This window comes from Lycorma delicatula, chromosome 10 (genome assembly GCF_047948215.1).
Source record: "Lycorma delicatula isolate Av1 chromosome 10, ASM4794821v1, whole genome shotgun sequence".
NCBI classification, from domain to species: domain Eukaryota; kingdom Metazoa; phylum Arthropoda; class Insecta; order Hemiptera; family Fulgoridae; genus Lycorma; species Lycorma delicatula.
Window position 1 is genome coordinate 96,872,469 of NC_134464.1, and position 25,959 is coordinate 96,898,427.

At 31.7% G+C, this 25,959-nt stretch overlaps 1 protein-coding gene across 2 annotated transcripts in view; it reads left to right on the forward strand.

Annotated features, from left to right (window-relative positions):
• Positions 1-17,678, forward strand: part of rad50 (DNA repair protein rad50) — a 111,702-nt gene extending 94,024 nt beyond the window's left edge. For both annotated transcript variants that reach the window (XM_075376780.1, XM_075376781.1), the window contains 5 exons: positions 1,007-1,196; positions 1,647-1,738; positions 4,189-4,322; positions 12,284-12,412; positions 17,375-17,678. In XM_075376780.1, coding sequence (XP_075232895.1) covers positions 1,007-1,196; positions 1,647-1,738; positions 4,189-4,322; positions 12,284-12,412; positions 17,375-17,408 — 579 coding nt within the window. In that variant the 3' untranslated portion in view covers positions 17,409-17,678. The remainder of the gene's footprint in view (positions 1-1,006; positions 1,197-1,646; positions 1,739-4,188; positions 4,323-12,283; positions 12,413-17,374) is intronic.
• Positions 17,679-25,959: the final 8,281 nt, after the last annotated feature.

Sequence of the window (25,959 nt, forward strand, 5' to 3'; positions counted from 1 at the left end):
TCATAGCAGCTGACAAATGTACAGTTATGATATTGAAGTGAAGCTCCAATCATTCTGAATAACCCAGACTGAAAGAAGCACATCAAGTTCAAGCAAATGTTAAGGTTCTCCTACTGTTTTTTCTCAATTAAAATGGTGTCGTTCATTATGAATTCTTACTACAAGGTTGTACGATCAACAAACTGTATTACTTAGTTTAGCAATTTGTGTGAAACAATCCAAAGAAAATGACCAAAATTGTGAGCAAAAAATCTTTCTGATTTTGTACCATGATAATGTTTCAGCTCATTCTTCACTATTAATTCGTGATTACTTAGCCAATAATAACCATACAGGTGCCGCAGCTCTATTTTCTCCAGACATTGCACCAGATGACTTTATCTTGTATCCAGTGAGAACATTAAAAGGATGATTTGCAACGATAGATAGAATTAAAAGAAATCTCTAAATGAATTCAAGGTTCTATAAAAAGAATACTTTCCTTAAGTTAGAGGATTGGAAGAAACACTGGCATAAGTGTGCCACATCTCTGGGAATTACATTGAAGGGGACACAATATTCGTATAGAAGAATAAATAAATTCTTTTTGATAAAGAATAAAATTCTCATATTTTTAACACATAATAAATAGTACATATATATATATATGTATATAATATTTGTGTTTCTTAAAATGTATTAGTATTTCTTTTTTACATGATGGTTGGTCCTTCAGGTTGTAATGCATTTTTATATAATCATTTAATATTGGAAATTTTAAAAGATAATATTAGTGACAATGACAATTTAGTATTATTTAGATAATAAATTCTGTTTTTATTCAAAGTTATGATAGTTCTGTGGTGGTGGAAATTATACGAATCAAGATTTAACTTTCAGAATTTGTATCTGTATGGTGATTTGTGTGTTTATGCACACGTAAGTGTGGTATGCTTGAAACACATAATAAAGTACTTTTTGTATTATAGTCATTGCTATGTACAACATATTATTATTGGTTTTTTAGGTTGAAGAGACAGTTTGCAAAGATATGGGTACATATTATGTGGCTTTGGAATGGGCATTGCGACACTTCCATGCTCAAAGAATGAAAACCATTAATTCTATAATAAAAGAGTATTGGCATAAAATATATCGTGGAAAAGATATTGATCATATTGAAATTAAGTGCGATGATGAGACTGTCACCACATCAGGTAAGTTAATAATTTTTTTTTTATTAGATTTTGTGTTGATTCAGTATCTGTTAGCTTAGATGTGATGCAGATAATTCCATAACTATGTAAGCTGAATAACTTAAACTGTGTTAAAGTTTGTAACTACCCAAACCATTAATTAATATTATCTATTATTAATGTGTTTTTAAGTGACTATTAAAGATGCTCAGTGAATTTTTGTTTTGATTTAGAGAATATATACTACAATAATTTTAGAATCATTTGGACCTCTTTGCAATAATGCAAAATATAGGTTTTTATATTCAAAATACCCATTATGGCGACTTGAATTGTTATTCAATAAAGATTTTTGCCTTGATTTCCCGAACAATTTTGGTCTAGAAAACAGATTCCGTGTAGCCCTGATCTATCTAAATAATGGGAGTTATGTTTTTTTTTTTAATATCAATTTCTTCTTGTTTGTTACAGCTGATAAGAGGCGAAATTATAATTATAGAGTTGTACTAGTTAGAGGTAAGACAGAACTTGACATGAGAGGAAGATGCAGTGCTGGACAAAAGGTTAGTATTATTTAAATTACAAATTTAAGTTTATTATTAATATTTTCTTTTTCAGAAATTTAGCATTTTATTAATGAATTAATTTTTTTTCTACATTTATGATGAATATATCCTCAGAGGATAAAATATATCTGACATCTTTATTTAAATACATAGATGAAACTTATGTAGGTTTCTTTTGAGTCATTCTGTTGGTCTGATGTTAGTAATAATAATAATAAAAATAATGAGATATTGATGTGATCTTTTCTGCATGATATTTTTTCTAAAAGCTGTAAAATATTGATCGTAGTTGATAAATTTATATTTTGTCAGAAAAATTATATATATTTTTTCATAAAATAAATATTATTGGACATTGTGCCCAAGAGTATTTTTTAGTTTATATTTCAGCCTCATATTGTACCAGTCCTAATTACCTTTATAGGAGTTTTGTAATAAGATCTGTGTAGTATGAGGTGCAAGAAAAAATTGTTTGCAGTCAATTTGTTTTTCATCTTTAATTACATTATATTATCAATTGGTCTGTGTTTTGATTCCTGACAAGGATATGGCATTTCTCCTGCTTATTAAAATATTACAAAAAGATTGTCAAAGTTGTAAAATAATTCTTATTTTTAACCGTCATAATTTTGCTGATTTTTTAAAAATATGTTAGAATATAAGATTTCCTTACATAACACAAAAAAAATGTAGAGCTGATAAAAAAGATTGCAGCAGTTTAAAAAAATCTTATCTCAAAATTTTCTAAAGATAATCAAATGAGTATTTTTTTAAAAATTCACATACTCGAAAAGTTTTTTTACATACATTAGAATGTTTCAATATGACCTCTGTTTGTCGCTCTGCAAACATCCAGCTGTTAATCATCTTCTACTCAGGTCCGCTGGATCTTCACAGGCATAACTGTGGCAATAACAGCAGTGATCCGTTGCCTTAAATGTTATCGCATAATTGTAGGATATGGGGATCTCATCAACCCGATGAAATTATTGAATATGTCTAAGATTCCCCAAAAATAAATGTGTAGTGTGATGTCTGATCATGTGATTGGCCCATTCTTTTTTCATGAGCCTTCTATCACAGGGAATGTTTATTTAGACATGATACGATTGTACATTTCCCGCAAGTTGACCAAATTGAACAGGAAAGTTACATTGCTTAATGTTTCAATAAGATGGTGCGCCCCCACACTTAGCCTATCCATTCAACATGCTCTCAATGAAAGATTTTGTAATCATTGGAATGGCAGGACTGGTCCTGTTCTTTGGTCTCCGAGAAGCCCAAATTTGACATTTTAGACTTCTTTCTATGGGGATACATTAAAAACATTATCTACAGTGAAAAATCGGGGATGTACATTTAAGACAACGGAACATTGCTGCTATTGCCACAGTACCTTCGATGATCCTGCGGACCTGGGCAGAAGTCGACTATTGGCTGTATGTTTGCAGCAACAGAGCTCATATTGAAACATTCTAAGGTATGTAAAAAAAAAACTTTTGAGTTGGTGAATTTGAAAAAAATTCTTGTTTGAGATTATCTCTAGTATTTTCTGTGGTACGATTTTTTAAAATTGCTGCAATCTTTTTCGATGACCTGTAATATTCTCATACTTCCTACCATCTGTAACCAATGTTGAATATTTAATTAGATATATCTAACTAAAAGCACCTCTTGTTAATGTAGTATAGTTTACTACTGTATTTCCTATTTAAGATTGTCGCTGTAACAGTGAACAGCATGCTTGTATAAATATTTATTTATTCTTGATTGTTACTTAAACTTACAAAAGGAATTAACCCACATATTTTGTAGCAGTGCAATGGTAAAAATAGTATAATGATGGAATACAAAATTTGTTTCTGATTAGAATGTGAAGATTTTAAAAGAAACAAGTAATAATTGGCTCTTTTACAAAGTGTCCTTAGATGTCATTAGTTTGTAATAAATATTTAGAATAGCATATGACAACTAATAGAATAAGTAAAAAGTACATAATAGTTATACCCTATGATGTTGGTATAGCATTTCTACAGAAAAGTAATGTAAATTTATACATAAAAATACAAGGAAAGTTAGATAAACTAAGTTACAAATTTTACTTATACATTTCTGCTATAAGTAGAATTTGAAGCAGAAAAGTGATTATAAGCAAAAATACTTGGTGTTATTTGATAAATAGCCTTATGAAGCTTGTATATTTTTGTAGAATACACTTTTTACCACATAATTAATAAAAGTTATGTTTATTGTGCAATGTGAGTGGATTCCTTAGAAAGAGGAAAACAGATATTTCAATATCATAGATTTTAATACATAACTTATACTTATTTGAGAAATTACTGGCAAAAAATAAAGAGCCATAAATTTAAGGCAAAGCAAAACTACATAAATTTCTTTAATTATTATTTCAACTGTTTGATTATGTGTATTTATTTTCATTTTAGATGTTGGCGTCTATTATAATTAGGATGGCATTGGCAGAAACATTTAGTAATAACTGTGGAATAATGACATTAGATGAACCGACCACTAATCTGGATAGAGATAACATTGAAAGTCTTAGCAGAGCGTTAGCTGAGTGAGTATTTATTGAGTTAGCATTATTAATTTTTTTTTTTTTTAATTAATGGTTGTCATTTATTTTCTTGAATTTTCTTATTTTAAATTAAAAACAATCCTTGGTATGTGGTAATAATTTGGTTAAAATTATCTGCAAATGAAAATCCTTATACTGTCACTGAAAATTATATACGTGATCAAACATAAGATGAGCATTATGAAAATCTTATTTTGAACAGGTAGGAGTTTCTAACACATTACTATCTTTTTTACATCCTTAATATTATATAATAAAATTTAATAAGTATGTTTTAAAAACTATTAACCTTTTTATGATATTGCTATTTAACATTTTTTATGCCTTGCCCATGTTTGAGCAAATTGAAAAGCAAAATTGTTTGAGCAAATTGAAATGGGGTACTTCATCATGTCCTGTACAGCCCATTGTAAATGATTAGCAGGCTATGCCAAAAAAAGGATGTCTTCCAGTTTTTGATATTCTTATTTGATTTTCAAATGAGTGGATTAGTACTGTAGATGACAAACATCGCTCTTTAATAAAGGATAATTAAAAGAGTGTGCGGGTGATAATTTTGTATATTATAGTATAATTTTTATTTTTTAAATTTACTTAAATATATATATGTATAATATAATCAACTTGATCCACCCAGGTACACGATTAAGAAATATCTTACCTTATTTTGTTGTTTTCTACAAGAGTACTTTGACAGGATTTCGCATCATCAGTTGTATGTAAAAAAGTTTTTTGTATAACTATATATTAAACAAAAAATATTTAAAGATTAAAATTAAAGAGTTAAAAATTAAAGATTACAATTACATATACAAGGCATATGGAGCCAATTGGGTAACATGCATGTGGGAAGCCAAATTTGATGATTTTTTTTTACATACAAGTGATGATGCAGCATCCTTTGAAAGTACTCTTGTAGAAAATAACAAAATAAGGTAAGATATTTCTTAATTCTGTACTTGGGTGGATCAAGTTGATTTACATTATATATATATATATATATAGAGAGAGAGAGAGCATATGGTACTTCCAGTAACATGAGGATGACAACGCTGAGTCATATATCTAAATTAGTTGAGTCGTTGAACTGCTATGGTGAAACAAACAAACATGCATACACTCTAAAGATACATTACACTCCTTTTTGGGCAGTCTTGTAAAAATATTAAGAAATGAATATTCATTATTTAAAAATAGCTTTGAAAAAATTAAATAAAGATTTTTTTATTTTGTAAGTTAGTTGTAACACTTTTTGAACCCTGGGCTTCTCGGCACATGGTGGTCCATGGTAACTAGGCAATTTAGGCCAGTTTAAAAAAAATTCCTACGTATCATAATTCTAAAATTTCCTTTTACAAGTTTTATCACCTGAAAGAAAAAGACATGTAGATTTGTTCTATGTAAAAAAAAAAAACACAAATGTGATTTCCCAGATTTTTTATGTCATGTTGAAATTTCCCTTTTAAATATAGAAACATATTTTTAGAAAAGCAGAAACATTCGTTCAATATAATATAAATTCATTTGGATATTATTTTGGAGTAAAAGGTTATGTCACTTGAAAGAAAAACTTTTTTTTTATAAAATACTGCACAAAACCAGGGTTTGTCTGATGTTTTACTTCCAGTGAATACTACTGTTTCACACACTTCTGAATATTTATACTTGAAAAAACTAGGTGTAGATAGGAACATTATTTTTCTTAGAAACTATTTTACAATAAAAATTAAAAATAATTATAAGAGTTATTACAATGTTATGAGAGTGTAACATTGCCAATAACAGGATCTGATGAAGTTGAAGGTAGGCCTAAATCTAATTCGGTACAAATAGAATTGTCAGTAGAAGTGTTCAGAATTTCAGAAGAAAAATTAACATGAGTAATAGCAATAGTAGGCCTAGAAGTAGAATCATTAAAAATAATACCACTTACCAAAGGTTCAGTTACAGAAACAACAATTTTTATTTTTTAACACTAGTGGTCATAATAATCAACCAATGAATACAAATCACCATCACAAGGAACCATATCTTCATACATCAGGTCCATATCCTTGTCACCTAGTTCCCCTTCAGATCTACTATCAAAACATAATTCACTAATTTGTTCATGTTCAATAGACCCAACCTTAATTTCTTAGTCAGAATCAGAATTTTCTCCATCACTATCATCCAAGATATCGTACACCAATTTGACTAATTTAGGGTCATATTTTTATGACCCTAATTTACACTCATTTTGCTAATTTTTAAACACTAATAACAAAAATAATTGTGTCAGTAGAATAAACATGGAAAATAAATCAACAACATGCACGTAAACAGACTTGCCTCACAAATATCATCTATACAGTGCCTCACAAATGTTATCTCACTTAAATAACACAGATCAAAAATTATCCAATGGATAGAAAAAACAACTTCATATATAAAATCATTATGAAACACTGAACATCTGAGCTCAACAAAAGATGACCTGGAATTGTCCTAACGAAAGATATAGAATTTTAAATACAAGGTCGATGTATACTCGTCTGTTGTTCAACTGAGCAAAGATGGTTGGATGAGTTATACTCATCCATTGTATACTATGTGTTAACAGCTGATCAACACAAATTGTGTTGATCATTTGTGTTTTGTATTTGAGTAATTTTGTGTGCTTTCAAAATCGAAGAAAATTACAGTGTTTGAATGTCACTTTCTAAAAATGTCTTCCAGTTAAATTAAGAATATGCAGACATAATATTTATTTAAGGATAGTATAATGGAATTACACTACCTGCTCATTGTGAATGTCAAGAAGTATTCCTTAATAAGAGGATTGCAAATCCAGTAAGCTTTGTTTCAATATTTCAGTGTTAATAGACAAGTGGTTCTTTTCCACCACATTCATATTTTGTCAAATGCCAAGACGTGTCAGTGAAGAGCAGAATTTATTTCCCTAAGTTTACGATAGCCTGGAGCTCAGTAATAGATTAATTTAAAATCGCCCTGATTTGCTACATCGTACAGTATGATAAATACTTTATAAAGAAAATCTTTATCTGTAAGGGAGGTTTAAATTTACTACTTGGAAACTTAGACAATGCATTTAAATTACAAGTACAAAATAAATTACCAATTGTCATGAAGTAACTTCTGTTTTATTTACTGAGGCAATTTTTTCAAGAGATGGAGTTAATAATTTGTGAAGTAATAATCATTAAAGCTTTTTGTTTCCTTGTACGAAGTAAAGGAAGTATTGTGATTGTGAAAAATTTTGGTTTTCAGATTTCAACGTAAATATCCATTTTGACCATCCCTGAATCCATTTTGACTAGCAACTGTATGACATCTGTACGTATGTGTACACATATATATCTTGCATAACTCAAAAACGAGTAGCCGTAGAATGTTGAAATTTTGGATTTAGGACTGTTGTAACACCTAGTTGTGCAATTCCGATTTTGATTGCAATTTTCAGGATCAAAAGTGTTCAAAAAAGTAGTTAACTGCAGTTATAAGCCCTCATTGAGAGCATTCAACGATACATCAAAAGTGGTACTTATTTTCATTGACTTCAGAGTTATAGCCAAATAGACTTTTAATTAATGAAATATTTGGATCTTATGTTTGATCTTCCAGCTGCAGTCGTGAATTACCACAAACTAAAAGGAAATAGTAATCGGCGAATGCCTGGGCCATGACCCCTTCTGGAAATGTCAATCCCCGAAACCTGTCAAATACTAGGTTCCATAGCAGGGGACTGTGAACAGAACCCTGCGGGTATCCCCTGGTAATGAATTTTTCCACAGCTAGGTGCACATCTTTAAACAGAGCTGTATGATTAGACAAATAGTCACACGCTACGGCCCATAGGGCTATGGAAACATTACAGCATTTCAACTTATAGAGGACAGAACTCCAACACAAGGAAGGAAATGCTGTCACTATGTCTATGAAAATTGCCAAAACATATTTACAGTCTGGCAAGAGCATTTAAGATTCAATCCTCTGTGCCAACCCCGTTCAAGAAGCCATACTGGTCTCGATTTAGAAAACCTTGGTACTTTCCCAGAGTTGTTCCACAACCAGCCTTTCAAGCAACTTGCTGATTACCAGCAAGAGGCTGATGGGTCGATAACTGCTGACCTCACTAGGATCCTTTTCCGGTTTTAAGAGCACCTTCATCAAAGCCACTTTCCAAATTTGATCTTCCAGCTGCAGTCGTGAATTACCACAAACTAAAAGGAAATAGTCATCGGCGAATGCCTGGGCCATGACCCCTTCTGGAAATGTCAATCCCAGAAACCTGTCAAATACTAGGTTCCACAGCAGGGGACTGTGAACAGAACCCTGTGGGCATCCCCTGGTAATGAATTTTTCCACAGCTAGGTGCACATCTTTAAACAGAGCTGTATGATTAGACAAATAGTCACACGCTACGGCCCATAGGGCTATGGGAACATTACAGCATTTCAACTTATAGAGGACAGAACTCCAACACAAGGAAGGAAATGCTGTCACTATGTCTATGAAAATTGCCAAAACATATTTACAGTCTGGCAAGAGCATTTAAGATTCAATCCTCTGTGCCAACCCCGTTCAAGAAGCCATACTGGTCTCGATTTAGAAAACCTTGGTGCTTTCCCAGAGTTGTTCCACAACCAGCCTTTCAAGCAACTTGCTGATTACCAGCAAGAGGCTGATGGGTCGATAACTGCTGACCTCACTAGGATCCTTTTCCGGTTTTAAGAGCACCTTCATCAAAGCCACTTTCCAACAAGTCGGGAAGCAGCTCCAGCCAAGGCACCTTGTAAATAGCCTGCCAAGTGGCTCTCATGACAAGCAGCAGATGGTAGAATAAATCCGGGTCAAGTTGGTTAATCCCCAGTGCCATTCGAGAAACCACTCAGCTTATATCTACAGGAACCACAGCCCGTACGCCAGGGAAAGGCATAGCCCCCGCCCTAATGCCTGGTAAGTCGCCACAGATGTTAAAGTGTGGTCACGACCACCAAACCTGCATCGAACACTGGACAGCACGTGCAATAGCTTTAGCCAGTAACATGATTTTGCAAGTTGCATGATTTTGTGAGTTGCACTGCAACTCACGCATGTAGTCTTGCCATAACTTGAGTCTGGCTTCCTTGATGGCATGAACGTACTCATGACAGGTGCACCGGTAGATCTGCAAACGCTCAGCACACTCATCAACAATGATAATCCCCATTAGGGAGCGACACTGGTATCTTCTAGCAGACCTAACTCTTGCGTGCAGCACGCTAAGGTCAGAGGACCACCACTTTTTCTCGGGTTTCCGCCTGCGTTTAAAAGACGGCTCCAGGCATTTCCCAATCAATAGACTGGCCACTACCTAAGGGTTCATCCATTGGCCGAGGCTGCCATAGGACCTTATCACAACCAGTCTTGATGACCTGGCCGAATTGTTCAGCCATCAATTTCACCTCCTCTCTGTCCTCCATGTGTCATTCCAACCCCTGCAAGGCAGCCTGTGCTGATGATCCAGGCCCCTTAGGTTATAGCAACTTGAATCTGGAGCTCTTAGACCGCCTCCGTAAACGATCTCATAGGTTATAAGCCTATGATCGCACACACTGGTCTCGGGCCAGACAATCCAACTACTTGTACTTCACAGCAATTCGCCCATCACCAAAGTGACTTCAATGTAACTTTCTCCCAGTTCAGTAGATAAAGTTGGTGGTTGTTCTGCATCAGTAATGAAGTAGAGGTTTCTGACTTCCACGAACTGTTCGAGACCAGCGCCTCTGGGGTCAGTGAGTGGTGAACCCCAGGCGGGGGACTTGGCATTAGCGTCCAGAGCAACCAGCACCCTTGTGCTTGGGAGACCATTCAGAATCCTGCCCAACTTCACCAGCTAGTCATCGATACTCCATCCAAGCTGAAAGTATCCTGACATTAGCATAAGATTGAGCGTACCCCTCGTGACTCGTATGATGGTGAATTGCTTATCCAACCATTGGGGCATCCAAAAGACACCCAATGAATCTGAGCCAACCACTACTGCGGAGAGCGGCCATTCCCCAAGAAAATGAATAACATCCACCCCGTGGAAGCCGAATACCCTATGGGGGCTTCGTCCACAGCGACGAGAACCACCTTAATTGAAGCTTTAGCAGAACCACCTTAGTAGCTTGCTTAATTTTAGCCGGTGGCACCTGAACTGGCAGGCACCGGTGCACTAATTCGCGTAGGCGCAGGTGCAGCAGCCACTACGACGAAGGAGTCAAGCTTTTTAACCATCTCCTCAACCCAGCTTTTTTTAGATTTGTGGAATTCACCCACAGCCTCACCAGTCACCAGCTTGAAGCCCCTGACTCCCTTCACAATCTGGTCCACCGTGCCAGACAGTCATGAAACGACCAAATCCAAGGCAAGCTTGGCACCTTGAAGTCCCTCACATTTTAATGCCAGATCCAAGACCAACAATGCTCATTGACTTAAATAGGAGTCGACAAGCTGCCGAATCTCCGAGGGCACTCTCGACTCCTTTTTAAAGAAGATTTTGGTCCACTCCGACTGCATCTCCTCGATCTACCCTAAACTTTCGGACTCGGAGTTCACCTGCTTCTTAGCAGGCTTACCTCCCACCTAGGGCTGATCACTACACTGCCATCCTCCACTCCCCTTGACTTCGTGTGGAGCCTCCCTTTGGGATTGGCTCACTTCATCCTTGCTGCACACTCATTGTGCGGTTCCGGTCACAGCCTTTCCCACATAACTCGTGACAGAGGTTTTAGCCAGATTTTTTGTGCAGTTTGCTTCACGAGGGCACAGCACCTTCCCTGTGGAAACCTTTGAGACCTCCTTTGCGGAGGACGGGCTTCTGCCTAGATCACTTTTCACTCAGAATATTGTATACATGATTTTTTGAGAGTTGCTTGAATTTTGTGTTTGATTTTGATAAGATCCTACTCCTTGATAGTTTTTTCAATTCAAGAGTTGCTTGTAGCACCTAGACTTATCCCTGGTAATTGTATTACTCAAGAAGTCTTCCCCTTTCTCTATATATTGTATCAAAAAGGCCAACACTACTTCACCATTTCAGTTTCACAGACAAATTTCATGAAGTGAATGTAAAATTTCTGGGAAATGCAGGGAGTATCGCATGGTAAATCATGTGTCCTTTCTCTTTTTTCTGTTTAGCCTCCGGTAACTACCGTTCAGATAATACTTCATAGGATGAATGAGGATATGTGAGTGTAAATGAAGTGTAGTCTTGTACATTCTCAGTTCGACCGTTCCTGAGATGTGTGGTTAATTGAAACCCAACCACCAAAGAACACCGATATCCATGATCTAGTATTCAAATCCGTCTAAAAATAACTGGCTTTACTAGGACTTGAACGCTGGAACTCTGGACTTCCAAATCAGCTGATTTGGGAAGACGCGTTGATCACTAGACCAACACGATGGGTCATGTGTCCTTTCTCAGTTTTCTTCAACTGCACACACCAAATCATTCATTAAAGAAATCCATTTGCTCCCATTCATCATCGTGTACATTTTTACATCCTTTATTAAAAAGTTGGACCCATCTCTGTACCACTGAGTCACTAATTGGATGTTCTTCATGAACTGAACATCAAAAATTTGATGACTCAGTACCTTAAGTTTCCTCACATTCAAGAAACAAGTCACAGATCATGGAACAGTTCCCTCATTTGTTAGGATACTTAAGCACACACCATGAATCATACACATTGCACAAATATATGAAAATGGCTTTAGTGCTTTCCAAGAAAATTAACAAATTCAGCATGCGCCTGTACAATCTTGACCACAGTGGTGCAGTGGGAATTTTTAGACAATTTATTTTTTGGATATTCTTTATTTATATATCTTTTATAATTCTAATTATTTCTAACACATATATATATATATATATATATATTTTTTTTTATTCATTTATTTGTCCACAGTATTGTTTCATCACAAAAAAGACGTAAGAAATTTCAGCTGATAGTTATTACTCATGATGAAGATTTTCTGTTACGACTTACATCGGTTGATAAAGTTGAAAAATATTGGAGAGTTACCAAAACTGATGAGTAAGTTGTTGCATTAGTTATAAAATGTTTTTAAATGTATTTAGAAATTTATCACATTTATTAAACAACAAATAATCATATGAAATGTATTATTTCTGTAAATGTGATATGGATTACATATAAATGAAATCAGGCCGGTAAGACTATTGTAACAAATTTTTCTATTTTCACTTATTATGTGGAACACTTAAACATTGTTTATTATCTATTATTGTATATCTACTGTCTATTAGATATATTTAACTTTTTTTTTTTAAACAAAATTCTAAGTTAATAACAGATTTTGATAACAGAAATGTAATTTGATATCAGTATCATTTTGTTACAAACAGTTTTATTTATATTACAAAATCTTTGTTTTTTCGGCAGAAGAAATGATAACTGCGAGACTGTTATCGTACGGTTTACAATTTCATTGTATTTTTTTGGATATCACTACATTTTGTTAGATTATTCTTTTATTTTTTTGATGAATTACCGATTGTTATCGTATGGATTTATTATTAAATTTATTGCCTTTCTAGAACAAACAAAAATATATTTTTTGAATTCCACAGCCAGTTTTTTTTTTGTTGGTAGTCATATCATTCACTTCATACCATATTTTTTCTTTTTTAATAAAACTAGTATAATGATCTTCACAAATTGAAGATCCGTGATGTAATATTGCACATATTACTTTGTAAGTGTTACCCTTTATTTTTATCATATCTGTGGACACCCTTTTTATATTAGTACTAACTGACCCACCAATGCTTCGCTATTGCTAGATTTGAGTAAATATATAGATTAAAATGAACGCAAATGAAATTTAACCGTTACCTTTTTCCTTTTTTCCCCTTCCCCTCTTACCCTTTTCCCTTATTTCCTTTTTGCAAAAATATTTTTTTCATGTAACTAATATTTATTCTGAATATGAGCCAAATACTATAAATACAATTTTGTATCCAGACATGCGCACAACAACTTAACAAAAGTTTCATCGCAATCGGATGAATGGTATAGGTACACATGTAGAACAAACAAACATTCATTTTTATATATAACGAGCTATCTCTATAATAAAGACCGTTTAAATTCAAAACTGAAAGTGATAAAAATAATACAAGGGTATACTATTGAATGCTTAAAACACAAATACAAAAATACGAACTACCAACTCTTATCCTAAAAGATGAAGACAGTAAACCCTCACACGATAATAAACAAATTGCAGAAATATTAGCTATTGTTAAAAAAACTACTAAATTGTGAAGAACCCAAAGAACTTTTCCAAATTGACACAAGCACGCTTATCGATTCAAACCAAAACCAAAACCAAATAAACCCACCTACACTAAAAGAACTAAACAAAGCTTTAAAAGAAATGAGAAATCACAAAGCAAGCAGCGAAGACCAGGCAGTGGTAGAACTTTGGAAATACTCCTTCAAGGAGACTAAACAGTCGCTTCTAGAAAATCTGGAAAGAAGAAAAATTACCTTAACACTGGACTACTACACTCGTACACCCACTACACAAAAGAGACAAAATCAACCCCGAAAACTACAGAGGAATTTCACTATTAGATTGCACATATAAAATACTCTCAAGAATTATACTGAATAAAATAAAAGATCAACTTGAAAATGAACTGTGAGAATAACACGTGGGATTTAGACCGTGGAGAAGCTGTCCTGAACAAATTAATAATGGATGTACACAAAATGAAACAAAGACAACTAATAATATCATTTGTAGATTTCCAAAAAGCCTATGGCAGTATTCATAGACGATCAATGCTGAAATTATTAAAAAACCTAGGATTACACCCAAAACTAATAAAAATGATAGAACTAATGTTAACTGACATGTACTCCAAAATAAAATTGAGAGGAGAAATATCAGAACCATTCCTAATCAAAATAAGTTTAAGACAAGGAGATGGACTATCCCCACTGCTCTTTAACTGTGCCCTAGAATATGTAATGAGAGAATGGTACAAAAAGGACCCACCACAGGTAACAATTGATGTAAGGAAACATGCAAACCATATCAAATTAAACTGTCTTGGATTTGCAGATGACGTAGCATTTCTAGCCAATAACATCGCAGAAGCTAGAATCCAAATAACTGCATTGGAAGAACTAGCAGGAAAAATAGGCCTAAGAATATCATATTAAAACACTAGAATAATGGTCATAAATCCCCTGGTATTGAACCATGTAATCATAAATGGATACAAAGTTGAGCTCGTTGAACATTTTAAATATTTAGGAAACTATCACACATGACCTCAAAGAAAAAATAAACTGGAAAAAAGATCACAAAAGCTTAATTATACACAAAATACCACCTAAACAATTTATAACAAAAGATGCATCTCAATAGATACCAAACTCAAAATTACAAAACTGTAATCAGACAGTTATGTAATATCATATGGAAGCGAAACACTCTTCAAACTAAGATCCAACATTTCCTACTCAGCAGAGATGCAAAGAATAGAAAGAAGAATTCTAAGAACATGCATAAATAAAAGACGACTTACTGATCAAGGAGAGTGGAGACTCATACCAAACCAAGAGGTACATAAAGACGTAGAACCAGCTCTAGATTACTTTAGAAAGAAAAGAATCACCTTCTTTGGACACATAATAAGAACAGAACCGAACAGGCTCGTCAGGAAACTGGTCAAGAAATAAAGGAAAATGTCCAAAACACTGACTTGGATAACGGAAATTGAACAAGATATGCAAGAACTAGAAATCACAATAGAAGATTTACGAAACAAAACTGACAATATAAAAATATTAAAATAAGCAAACTCCAGATTTAAAATTAAAGAAAAGAAAATATAAACGAGGGTTTGTTTAGAAGAACTCAAAAAAGCAAGATCTGACAGAATGAAGAAGTATTGGGAAGCAATCAAGAAGAAAAATAAAAAGAAAAGATGAACCAGTAAAGTGGTCCACTGTGACCAAAATCCTCAAAAAAAGACCATTTCATGGTAAAAAATTTTATAAATATTTTTTATTTCTCTTAAACTACGTACCTTATACTACTTCTCTATACAATTGCCACATGAATTAAGACATTTATTGTAGCGATACATCAGCTCTAATGTACCCTCGTCATATTCTGCTGCCAGTCCATTTAGCCACTGATTAACAGCATTTTTAAGTTCATCGTCGCTTGCGAATTGCTTACCACTCAAAAATTCTTTCAATTTCGCAAACAAATCATAATCAGAAGGAGCTGAGTCTGGACTATATGATGGGTGATCGTGAATTTTCCATCTAAATGTTCTAGTAAATCACATGTTGGACCCACAACATGTAGACGTGCAGCAGGATGACATCATTAGTCAGCCAACTACATCGCCGAATTTGAATGGCATGCCACAACTTACGTACAGTTTCATAATAGGCTTCTACATTTATAGTTGTTCCACATAGCTTGAAATCAATCAGCATTATGCCAAACTGATCCCAAAAGACTGTGGCCATCAGTTTGCATCCAAATGGCTGTGGCTTGATCTTTGTCGATCTGGTTGGTGATCAAGGATGATGCCATTCACTTGACTGCCATTTTTTCTCTTGCATGTAATATGAAATCCATGTTTCATTGCCAGTAACAATTGAATTAAGGAACTTTCATCACCTTTTTCTGTGTAGCAAATCAAAAATTCCAAAGCAGATCCCATTCGGATTTTTTGTGATGTTCCGTTAAGACGTGCGGCACTCAACATGCACAAACCTTTCTTATACACAGTTTAAGCTTATGCGCGTGTTCTTACTGTCTTTCTCACCTGCAGTCTCTGCTACTGTGTGATGCAATACAACTGACCATATAGTATAGAATACACATGCTCCAACTTGTAATAACCTCTTAATTTAAGTTTGACTTATAAAAAAATTATTATCAATAGGTGACAGTGTTTTTATCAATAAGTGACAGTGACAGTGGTTATTAATATATTATTAACTTTGGTATAATCAAGTAGTGGTAATTAATCATCACATGCTGGTCTATTTACTTATACCCACGTGGTTAATAAAAGCCATATAACTACTTCAGCAGATTTGCATGATACACAAAGGTCAATTTTCTTTTTCTTTGTTACTTCATGTCTCTTATTAATTCTTATAATACTGCGTAAGTAGCTTCACTTCCATCGTGTGTCCACTCATTGATGCATGATTTTATTTATAAGAAATGTTTAGTTTGTTAGTCTTTCAATATCCTGGTCAAACCACAAACGCACGACAATACCAGCACCAATAAGAGTTGCTTAATTTCAGTGTAATGATTTTCATTATACCGCTAATCACTGTAGCAAACAGAATGGTGTCGTTTGTAAGATTTGAATATCAACTGCATTTCAGAGTGGTTGGTATACAACCGTATGTTTGGTTTAGTGAAAAATGCAATGAGCAACCACTTCATTCTTCATTTTTTGTTCGGTAACCCGGCATGTGATTGTTATTCTCATGGGTAGCTATGTGATTTTTTGATGATACTTGTAATTCATGGAAGCTAATCTTCAATGAAAACTATATAAAAATAAGTTACAATTTTAAAAAAAAATTGTATTTAGAAGTATAATTTATGTAATATTGATTAATTCTTTATAAAATTATCTCTATGAATAGTTTTTTATATGTTTCTTTGAAAAATCATATGGTTTTTTTATGAAATTAAATGAAAGATAATTCTGTAAAGAATTCAAATAAAATCCAGTACTTGCCAGACCTAGGTAAGTTACATATTAAGAGAGGTATGCAATGAAAATTATGTAACCTGTTCATGTTACATACATTGTAATATTTATGTATAAATTATCATAAGGAAGAACAAAGAAGATTGAAAAGTGGCCATTTTTTTGTAGAATGATAAATAGAATAGCTTTATTTTGATTTCATTTTTAAAAAAGAAAACTTGGGTATTTTTTGTTGTTTAATGAATTTGTTTTTTTTTTCCAGAGGAATGTCGAAAATTAAAGATTACGAAGTCTAGTAAATCAAGCTTTTTCTTCAATATATTTTGCTTTATTCTAATGAATCTCTTCTTTTTTTTTAGTTTTTGAAGTTATATTTACCTTATTATTACTTTACATCATAGTGTTTTTCTCAATATTTTATAGCATTATATTTCCTAAAGTTATTATATTTAATAACTCCTTGCTGTGTAATTTGTTTATGTTTTGTATTTGCTATATTAAAGTGAATTATAATATAGTTATTAATTTGAGTTTTTTTAAATAAATATTGCATTTTTTAAGTTCAATTTGTTTTTCATTTTATTCCTTTTATCTTTACATAAGGAATGTTTCAAAAGGGACAAAATCAAAATATTGTTAAGTATATTCAAAGTATTTTTTTTTATGTAATTCAAATTAAAAAAATATGAAGAAATATTTGTGATTTCTTAATAAGTATTGTAAAGTTATTTCCACTAACCTGTTTGCAGGTTCTTACTCATTTCATGGCATTTGCATTCGCTTAACATGTTTGAAATCTCACCTTCTGTGTTAGTTTTCAATTAAAGTTTGTGAAGATTGTTTTGTGAAAAGCTACACTTTTCCTCAATGGAAAAAATCTACGGTTTTTGAAATCTTGGCAGCCACAAATCTTTCAAGATTTTTTTTTAAACCAGATTTCAAAAGTTGTATTTATACAACTTAAAAAAAGAAAAAGTAACAATTTATTAGATAATCAAATAAATTTAAATTATCTATCTCTTAAAGAAAAGAAAAGAAATTTAATACTACAATTTAAACAAAAATAAAGTAGAGGAGCAAGGAGACCTAACTGAAATAATAAAAAAAGAGTAGATTTATTAACTAAAAACAGAAGATAAGAGATTAAAGTGGAAGTATAAGTTGTTTTAACATAAACACATTAACCCAAAAACAATGAATAAAAGAAAACCAAGTAATGTAAACATCTTGACCCCATGGGAAAGACACCCACCTTGTGACGATCCCAGTCATGCTACACCACCCCTCTGTTCCTAGCCCTGATGGGCTTTACTGGAGGTAGTCTTTTAGACCTTTTAAACTTGATAACACAACATAGTCATCATCAGTTTGGCCTCTGTCAGGATGCCACTGATGCAATTGCTGGGCCAGACATTTCCATCAGTGTATTTGCACAACCTACTATTGCCTTCGTATGTCAAAATCAAGAAACAGGCTCAAATATAATAAGTCTATGTTTTCACAGAGTTCTTTGTTCATCCTAACAGTGAATATCTAAGCCGACCAGGGCTCAATGCCAAAATGCCTATCTTGACAAAATAAGCACCCAGGCAGGCCCCTAGCCACCTGGGTTCCTATTTTATCTATAACATTATCAGACCCCCCTCAGTAAAGAAAAACAACACAGCCATCATCAGCATTTGTTTTATAGTATAACTAAAAGACTACAACCACTGAAAATCATCATTAATAAACGTTATAAAAAAAGCAGTTTTACAAAAGAAAGATTAGAAATATAATGAATAAAGTTATATGCATCTATATATCTGTAACAAATAACTGTATCCATTATCATGTAGTAAATATGAAGTAGAAGGAAAGGTTTGGTTACCATTTTATGAAATCACCATTTACAGATGAGAAGAGCAAGTATTGGAAGTTTAAGATGATACTTATGAACACCCAAGTGATTTTATAGGAACCATACTTAATGTTCAGATCAAAAGTCTGATCAGTTCTAAACCTATTAAATAAATTTCTCATGTTTATCAGTTCACACTGTCAAATGCAAAAAGAATAAAAAACAAAAGTGTAAATACTGAGAGTTTTACTAAGTGCAAAACTGTCAAATACAAAAGAATTTGTCGCCAATCATGCATACCACTCAGCACATCAGTTTTCAACTAAATTCATAATAGTCTGTTATGAAAATGCATTTGGTAAAAACTAACCTCTCCAGCATGGCTGGCATGACACTTGTACTGAATTCTGGCAGCATTCATTTTAACTCAATTTCTTTGAAAATAACATCAAATTCTAAGCTATAATTTTTATCTAGTATGCCACTGTTTCAACTTGCTGATTCATTTGTTAACCTTAAATGCTATTACTTTTGTTTGCTTGCATAATGTGATTAATGTAATTCTTTGAGTTTAAGTATTTATAAATATTCTTTTTGCTGTTTTGAACTCAATTACTTAATTTTACAATAAAAAAAAAAGAATTTTCATTTCAATATCTTGTAGGGAAATCAAATCGTTTGTTATTTCATTACATAAACAAGGATATTATAATTTTATTTTTGCAATGTTTGTTAATAGCGGGATCATTTATCAGACATTAGAACTTAGATTTTGTTGGATTTTTCTTATTTTGCCTTTTTTTTTCAGGGGTGATGTACTACATGGTTTATTTTTAAATGATTTTTTGAGGATAAAATGATGAAATTATTTGCTAAAAAAAGGGAAATAATAATAACCCCTTTTTTCATTCCCTAAAATTAGGGAGAAGTACTGGTGATTAAACTGTTGGCACTAGTACCATTTTCAGCAAGTCTAATTTTATACAGAATGATGTTGATCTATTTAATTGCTGTTATTAATTTTGCATGCTTTTATAGAGAAATTTATATATACTTGTATGAAAAGTTAGGTAATTATTTATTAATAAAAATAATTTTTTTTTAAATTTTATACAGTAAAAAATAAACTGAATATCATTATTAATAATATAAAGCAAATTTAAAAGTAGTATAATAATAATAACAACTTTTGTGTTAATAAATTCCAATTAATTTATTTTTAAATATCTCATTAAATTAGGTTGAATAATTTTTTTAATATCCATAAAAGATTCAGTCATGAATGAATCGTTGAATCATTCATTTACTAAATGATCTATAATTTTAGTTTTGTTAGTATTTTCAGTGTGTAATTTTTATGTAAATAGTGATACACAATTACTGTTATACATTATAACATGTAATATAAATGAATAAATCATTTTTTTCTTGCATAATATTGTTTTGAAGCTTTTTGATGTATTTTAAAATTTTTTTATTTTTTGCAGTTACTTTTAATTGACAACATTTTTAATCGGTTCAAACTAATTTTGTTCTTGATTTATACAAAGTAGTACAAGTATATTATCCACATTTTTGTTTTTTACATTCTATCATTCACGCAAGATAAATCTTTTGATATATATTTCATGAAAATCAATTGCAAGATAAAATCTGAACCGTTTGTATTATTGAAATTCATTAGGATTTCAATAATTCTTTAATGTAGAATTCTGAGATATAAAGTAGTCACAGAAATTTCACTTTTTTAAAATTTTACTTACCAAATAAAGTGCAAAATTAAAATAAAAATAATAATAATTTTGAAAAATAGTTTATTCAGTAATTAACTTTTTAGTACGAGATGGTCCTCCACCCCACCCTACCATAACATTATGGTTCTACCATTTTGTTCGTATTTTTTAATTTTATTTTCTTACGTTTGGTTCAATTTATAAAAATAACAACAGTAGTTTTTATTTAACACTTTTTTTGTTTCTTCTTGGTTTTGTTTCAGTAGAACTTTTCTTATAATTTTTTTTTATTTGTTGTGGTCTTTACAAAACTTTACAGTTTTTCTTTGCTTTGTTGTTTTAAGTTTTAAAATAAACTTAATGTATTCTACATCTAGATTTTAGCCTTTCCTCTTTTGTTGTGTAGTTACTGCTTTGTTTTTAGAAAAACTTTGTTGTTTTTTTACACCCTTTTTAAAACTTTGTTTAATTGAGAAACAACTCGTAACATTTAACTCTTACATTTATTTGTTGCCTCCATTTTTAAAAAAGATATTCCTTTTTATGCAATTTCTTTTTTTATTATATAGTTTAATGCTTGTTACATTTTTATAAAATATTTATTTTCCTTATCTGATAAGGAAAATGCTTTCCTTTAGTTAAAAGTTTGTAATAGAATGAGATAAAGCATTTCATCTTACTTCTGTTTAAATTAGGAGCTCTTCTTTGCTTATTCTCTTCAAAAAAAAAAAAAAATTAAAAGGTGTACTCTAATTAAGTCACAAGAGAAATTATTTTTAAAATGGTATTGCAGTTACTTTGGTATTATTATTAACTGAACATTTGTTAGAGAAGAATATTTTTTTTATGTTGAAGTCGTTTAATTTCATTCTTACACATGCACGTCAGTATTACACAGATTGGTTGTGAAAAAAAACACATTGTTGTATGATACTCAGTTTCATTTTTTCCCACCATAAGTACAGATAACAGCTGTACTTATGATAACTATAAATTTTAAAAAATTTTTAATACACCCATTGGCAGATACAGAGTGGCGCACAAAATGATCCAAAAAGAAAATTTGGCTTTGTTAAAAAATATTTATATGAATTGCAATATAGAAAAGTGAAATACGTGTTTACTGTATACCTGGAGATTATATTCTGCTTAAACCTGCTCAATATGACAACCATCATATCTAGCAACTTCAACCCAAACTCCTATGTTGTTAACTCGACGATACATATCCTCTGTTATCTCGTTGTATGCCTCATCAGTTAGCACTCGCAGTTCCATCACTATATGAGGATGTTTAGGGAAAAACTTTTCCTTTAGAAATCCCTGAAGCAAGTAATACATGGATTCAAATCAGGACTGTTCAGGAACCAGTTCTGTCCACACGCAAAAGGTTAGGAAATCAGTTTGAAATGACATTTGTGTTAAAAGTTTCATGTAGAAAGTCTAAATACACTTACCAACCTCAGAATAGGCAGTAATGCCTTTTTACTTTTTTATTAACTAAATTATTATTTTTAATAACTTGATTTGATGCTGGAGCTTATGTGTACTTCTGATTTTGGCTTATCCTGCTTGTGTTTCTAATATCATTCCTCTATTAGCATATATTGTTTAATATCAAATTACTTCATATTTCTTTTGGCAATTTTTTAAAGTGTTGCTTACTTCAAATTATATTTGAATTTCTGATGTTAGAATTATAAGTTTGCGTTTTTTAATTTTTATTCTCATCTGTCTTTTACTTCCTTGTACAATATAAGAAAGTATTGTAATCGCAAAAAATTGTGGTTTTCAGATTTCAATGGAAATATCCATTTTTATTAGTTTCGGCGGGACATCTGTATGTATGTATCTCGCAAAACTCAAAAATAATTAGCCGTAGGATGTTAAAATTTTGGATTTAGGACTGTTGTAACATCTAGTTGTGCACCTCCCCGTTTGATTGGAATCGACTGAGCCAAAACTGTCCAAAAAAGCTCAAAATCCAAAAAATTTTGATTTTGGATTTTTTCTTAACTGCAGTAATAAGCCCTCATTGAGAGCTTTTCAATGAAAATCATAAATGAAACTTATTTTCACTGGCTCCACTGTTATAGGTAAATAATATTTTAATTAATGAAATATTTGGATCTTACAAGGGGAGCTCATCGGTTTGGATCAGACATCTCCTTTTTTTAAACATTTTTATGTTTTACTAATTTACAGTATGCATGTGAATTGTATTTTTTTAAATTTTTACCTGAATTGAGTACCAAATATTTAATGTTAAGCAGTAAATTTATGATCTACTTCTTTTCTTTCCTTTTCACTATGTTGGGAAATTTTGCTGAGAGTAGTGATATTCACTATACAGCTAGTCCCTGTAGTAAACAGAGTGAAGCGGTCACCTTCACTTATACACCTTGATACACCAGAAGTTCACCTCGTACACCTTAAAATCACCTGTATTTTGATGTGTTAGATATACTAATGTGCAACAAAAATGTGTTTAGTTTGATGAAGAAAGTTACAGGAAACCACTTTCACTTCACTTAGCAAGCTGTATGAGATTTGTTATTCTTGAAAACAGCTGTCATTTGAAAATTACAAATAATTCCCAAAAATGACACAATTGAATCATAACTCATGTCAGATTGCCTACAAAAATTGTGGTATGGCACTCTGTATACATACTAATACATTACTACAGGAAGAAATAAATGTGATTATTAAATTATTTAATAATAAAAAAGACCAACCATAGAAGATGAGATCAAGATCAACTGTAGGATGATGTCCAATTCCAGTTATTTTTTGTTATTTCTTTAATAAGTTGAATTTTTTAAATGTGAAGAATGCCAAAGCTAGCAAAAATTAAAACTGGAATTATGTTATATAATATATCAAACTTTGTAATATACTTAACTGTCATGCTTAATTATGGTAATAAATAAAGCTTATCTATACAGTCTACAGGTCACACATGGCTGTTAATTAAAATCTTGAATTTTATTGTCTTAAAAACAATATCACAGAGGATTATAAAGTAAAAATACAGTTATTTAATTATTTCACTTTTTTTGTCATGGGTTTTTAAAATTTTTAATTTTATTTTTTATCTATTTGTTTTTAAAGTTAGTAAGCCTGTAGCCAACAGTGGAACATTTTTAGGCTGATGATGATAAAAGTTTAGTATACTCGACGAGCGCAAATTATTTAACAATCCACACAATAATGTAGCCTTGCTGGAGTTAGAAAGACTTAGAAACATTCAAAAGCTGTTTTGAAGAAAAATATCTACTGCAGTGTCCCGTGGTGGCTTATAACCGTAAAACTAATCTAAGAACCTGCTCTGAGGTGATAACCTATGTAATGCAAAAATTTGCATCAAAATAGGCCCAACCATTTTAGAGAAACATATCTACTACATCACCTCCTGATGGCCAATAACGGTAAAATATGTTTAAAAACCTGCTCTGAAGTGATATCTATGTAATAGAAAAATCCACATTGAAATCGGTCCAGTAGTTTTTGAGGAAGTTGGTAACAGACATACACACAACCTCTTGCCCCAAATGCATATATTGTTTCCATTCCGTCGTGGGTAAAAAGAATTAGTGTTGGCTTAAGAATAGAGAATATAAAACACCTTTATTAAAAATTAATAAATGCTTATTTAAATCTATTACATGTTAATATTTATTTAACTTGGCTTCATTGTACTTGTCTGGGCGGATGATAATATCAAAGTGTTTTTCCCCTCAAAAAAAAATAATTTATTGAACTTGAGAATAATTTGTTTGGAAATGATTTGTGTTTTATATATATATATATATATATATATATATATATATATATATATATATATATATAAGTGGATTAAACTGACAAGATAAAAGAAAAATTTTAAAACCTCTAGTCAATGAAGTGGCTAATACAAACATAACACAAGTATTTTAATTTTGTTGATTGCAATTTTGTCTAGAAAACACACCAATTTCTAATCTCGTAGCATAATTCTCTATGAAAAAAAATCGTCTTAGAAGAGTTACACTTTATTAAAGTGTAACTCTTTAAAAGTTACACTTAGAAGAGTGTGATTTATTCCATCATTTATTTAATGGAATAAATTGAGATTAATTCCATATTAAATTTTATTCTTTTTTGCTTACTGACAATTTATTTGATTTGAGAAAAGGAGTAGGAATTTATATAGGTTCACATTGGTGCATTATTTATCATCTGTTTGCCTGGTAGAGTAATTTCAATAGCAGAAATAAAAAAAAGTATTCTGGTTGAGAGTAAAGGTAGGAGATAGTTTTTTTCCAGTGAACCATGGATTTAACTACACCATTATAATACACACATTATTTGTTCATAATTAAAAACAGGATGGAAAAAGGATTATGAAGGGAAAAAAATAATTTCCATTAAAATTATTTGGCATCTAACTTAATCAATATAGCTCTTTTGCTATCTAGACACCTACCTAGCAAAGTCATATTATGAGACTAGTCTTTTCTAATACATGGCAGTTACTCCCAGCAGTTTTAATGGAAATATATATTATCTTGATATCCTTTGTAACAAACTATCCTTTATTGTTTAACTTATTTTGATATTTATATGTAGAAGAATATCCTCTGATTATATGTCTGTAAGTTTTCCAAATATCTGGGATGCTTGACAAGTCTATAAAATCAAGATATTGCACATAATTGAGGTCATTCTTTGTTTTAAATTAAGTATGACCTAAATTCAGATTATTTGTAGTAATTCTGTTGGAGTTGATCAAATATTATGATTTGTAAAAAATAGATGAAAGAGAATTTCATGTGATGATCAAACATTACTTGTTTGAAGGCAAAACTGCACAGCAAACTAAAACAAAGCTGGATAATATTATGGTGAGCTGCATTGATTAAAACAGTTTACGAGTGGTTTTCTTATTTTCAGGATGGTCATATGAGTTAAATTGTAATCTCAATAGGCTCTGTAGAATATTCAATAATGAATGTTCCAGACTTCCTGTTGTGTTACAACTGCAGAGAATATTGAAAAAACTTAATATGGTGGTAGAGGTTAGAATATTGAAAGTACATCATAATACCAAGACAACAGACATTCAAATAAATGGGTGCATCTTGTTTTACCTAAATATTTTCGTATGTGAAATCTGTTCACATGATGGGTACTGTGTTTGCTCACATTGATCAAAAACTGAAAACAAATAAACATTTCTAAGCTTGGTTTGAAGCTGTCTCAACATAAAAGGAATTTTTTTGCTGTTTCATA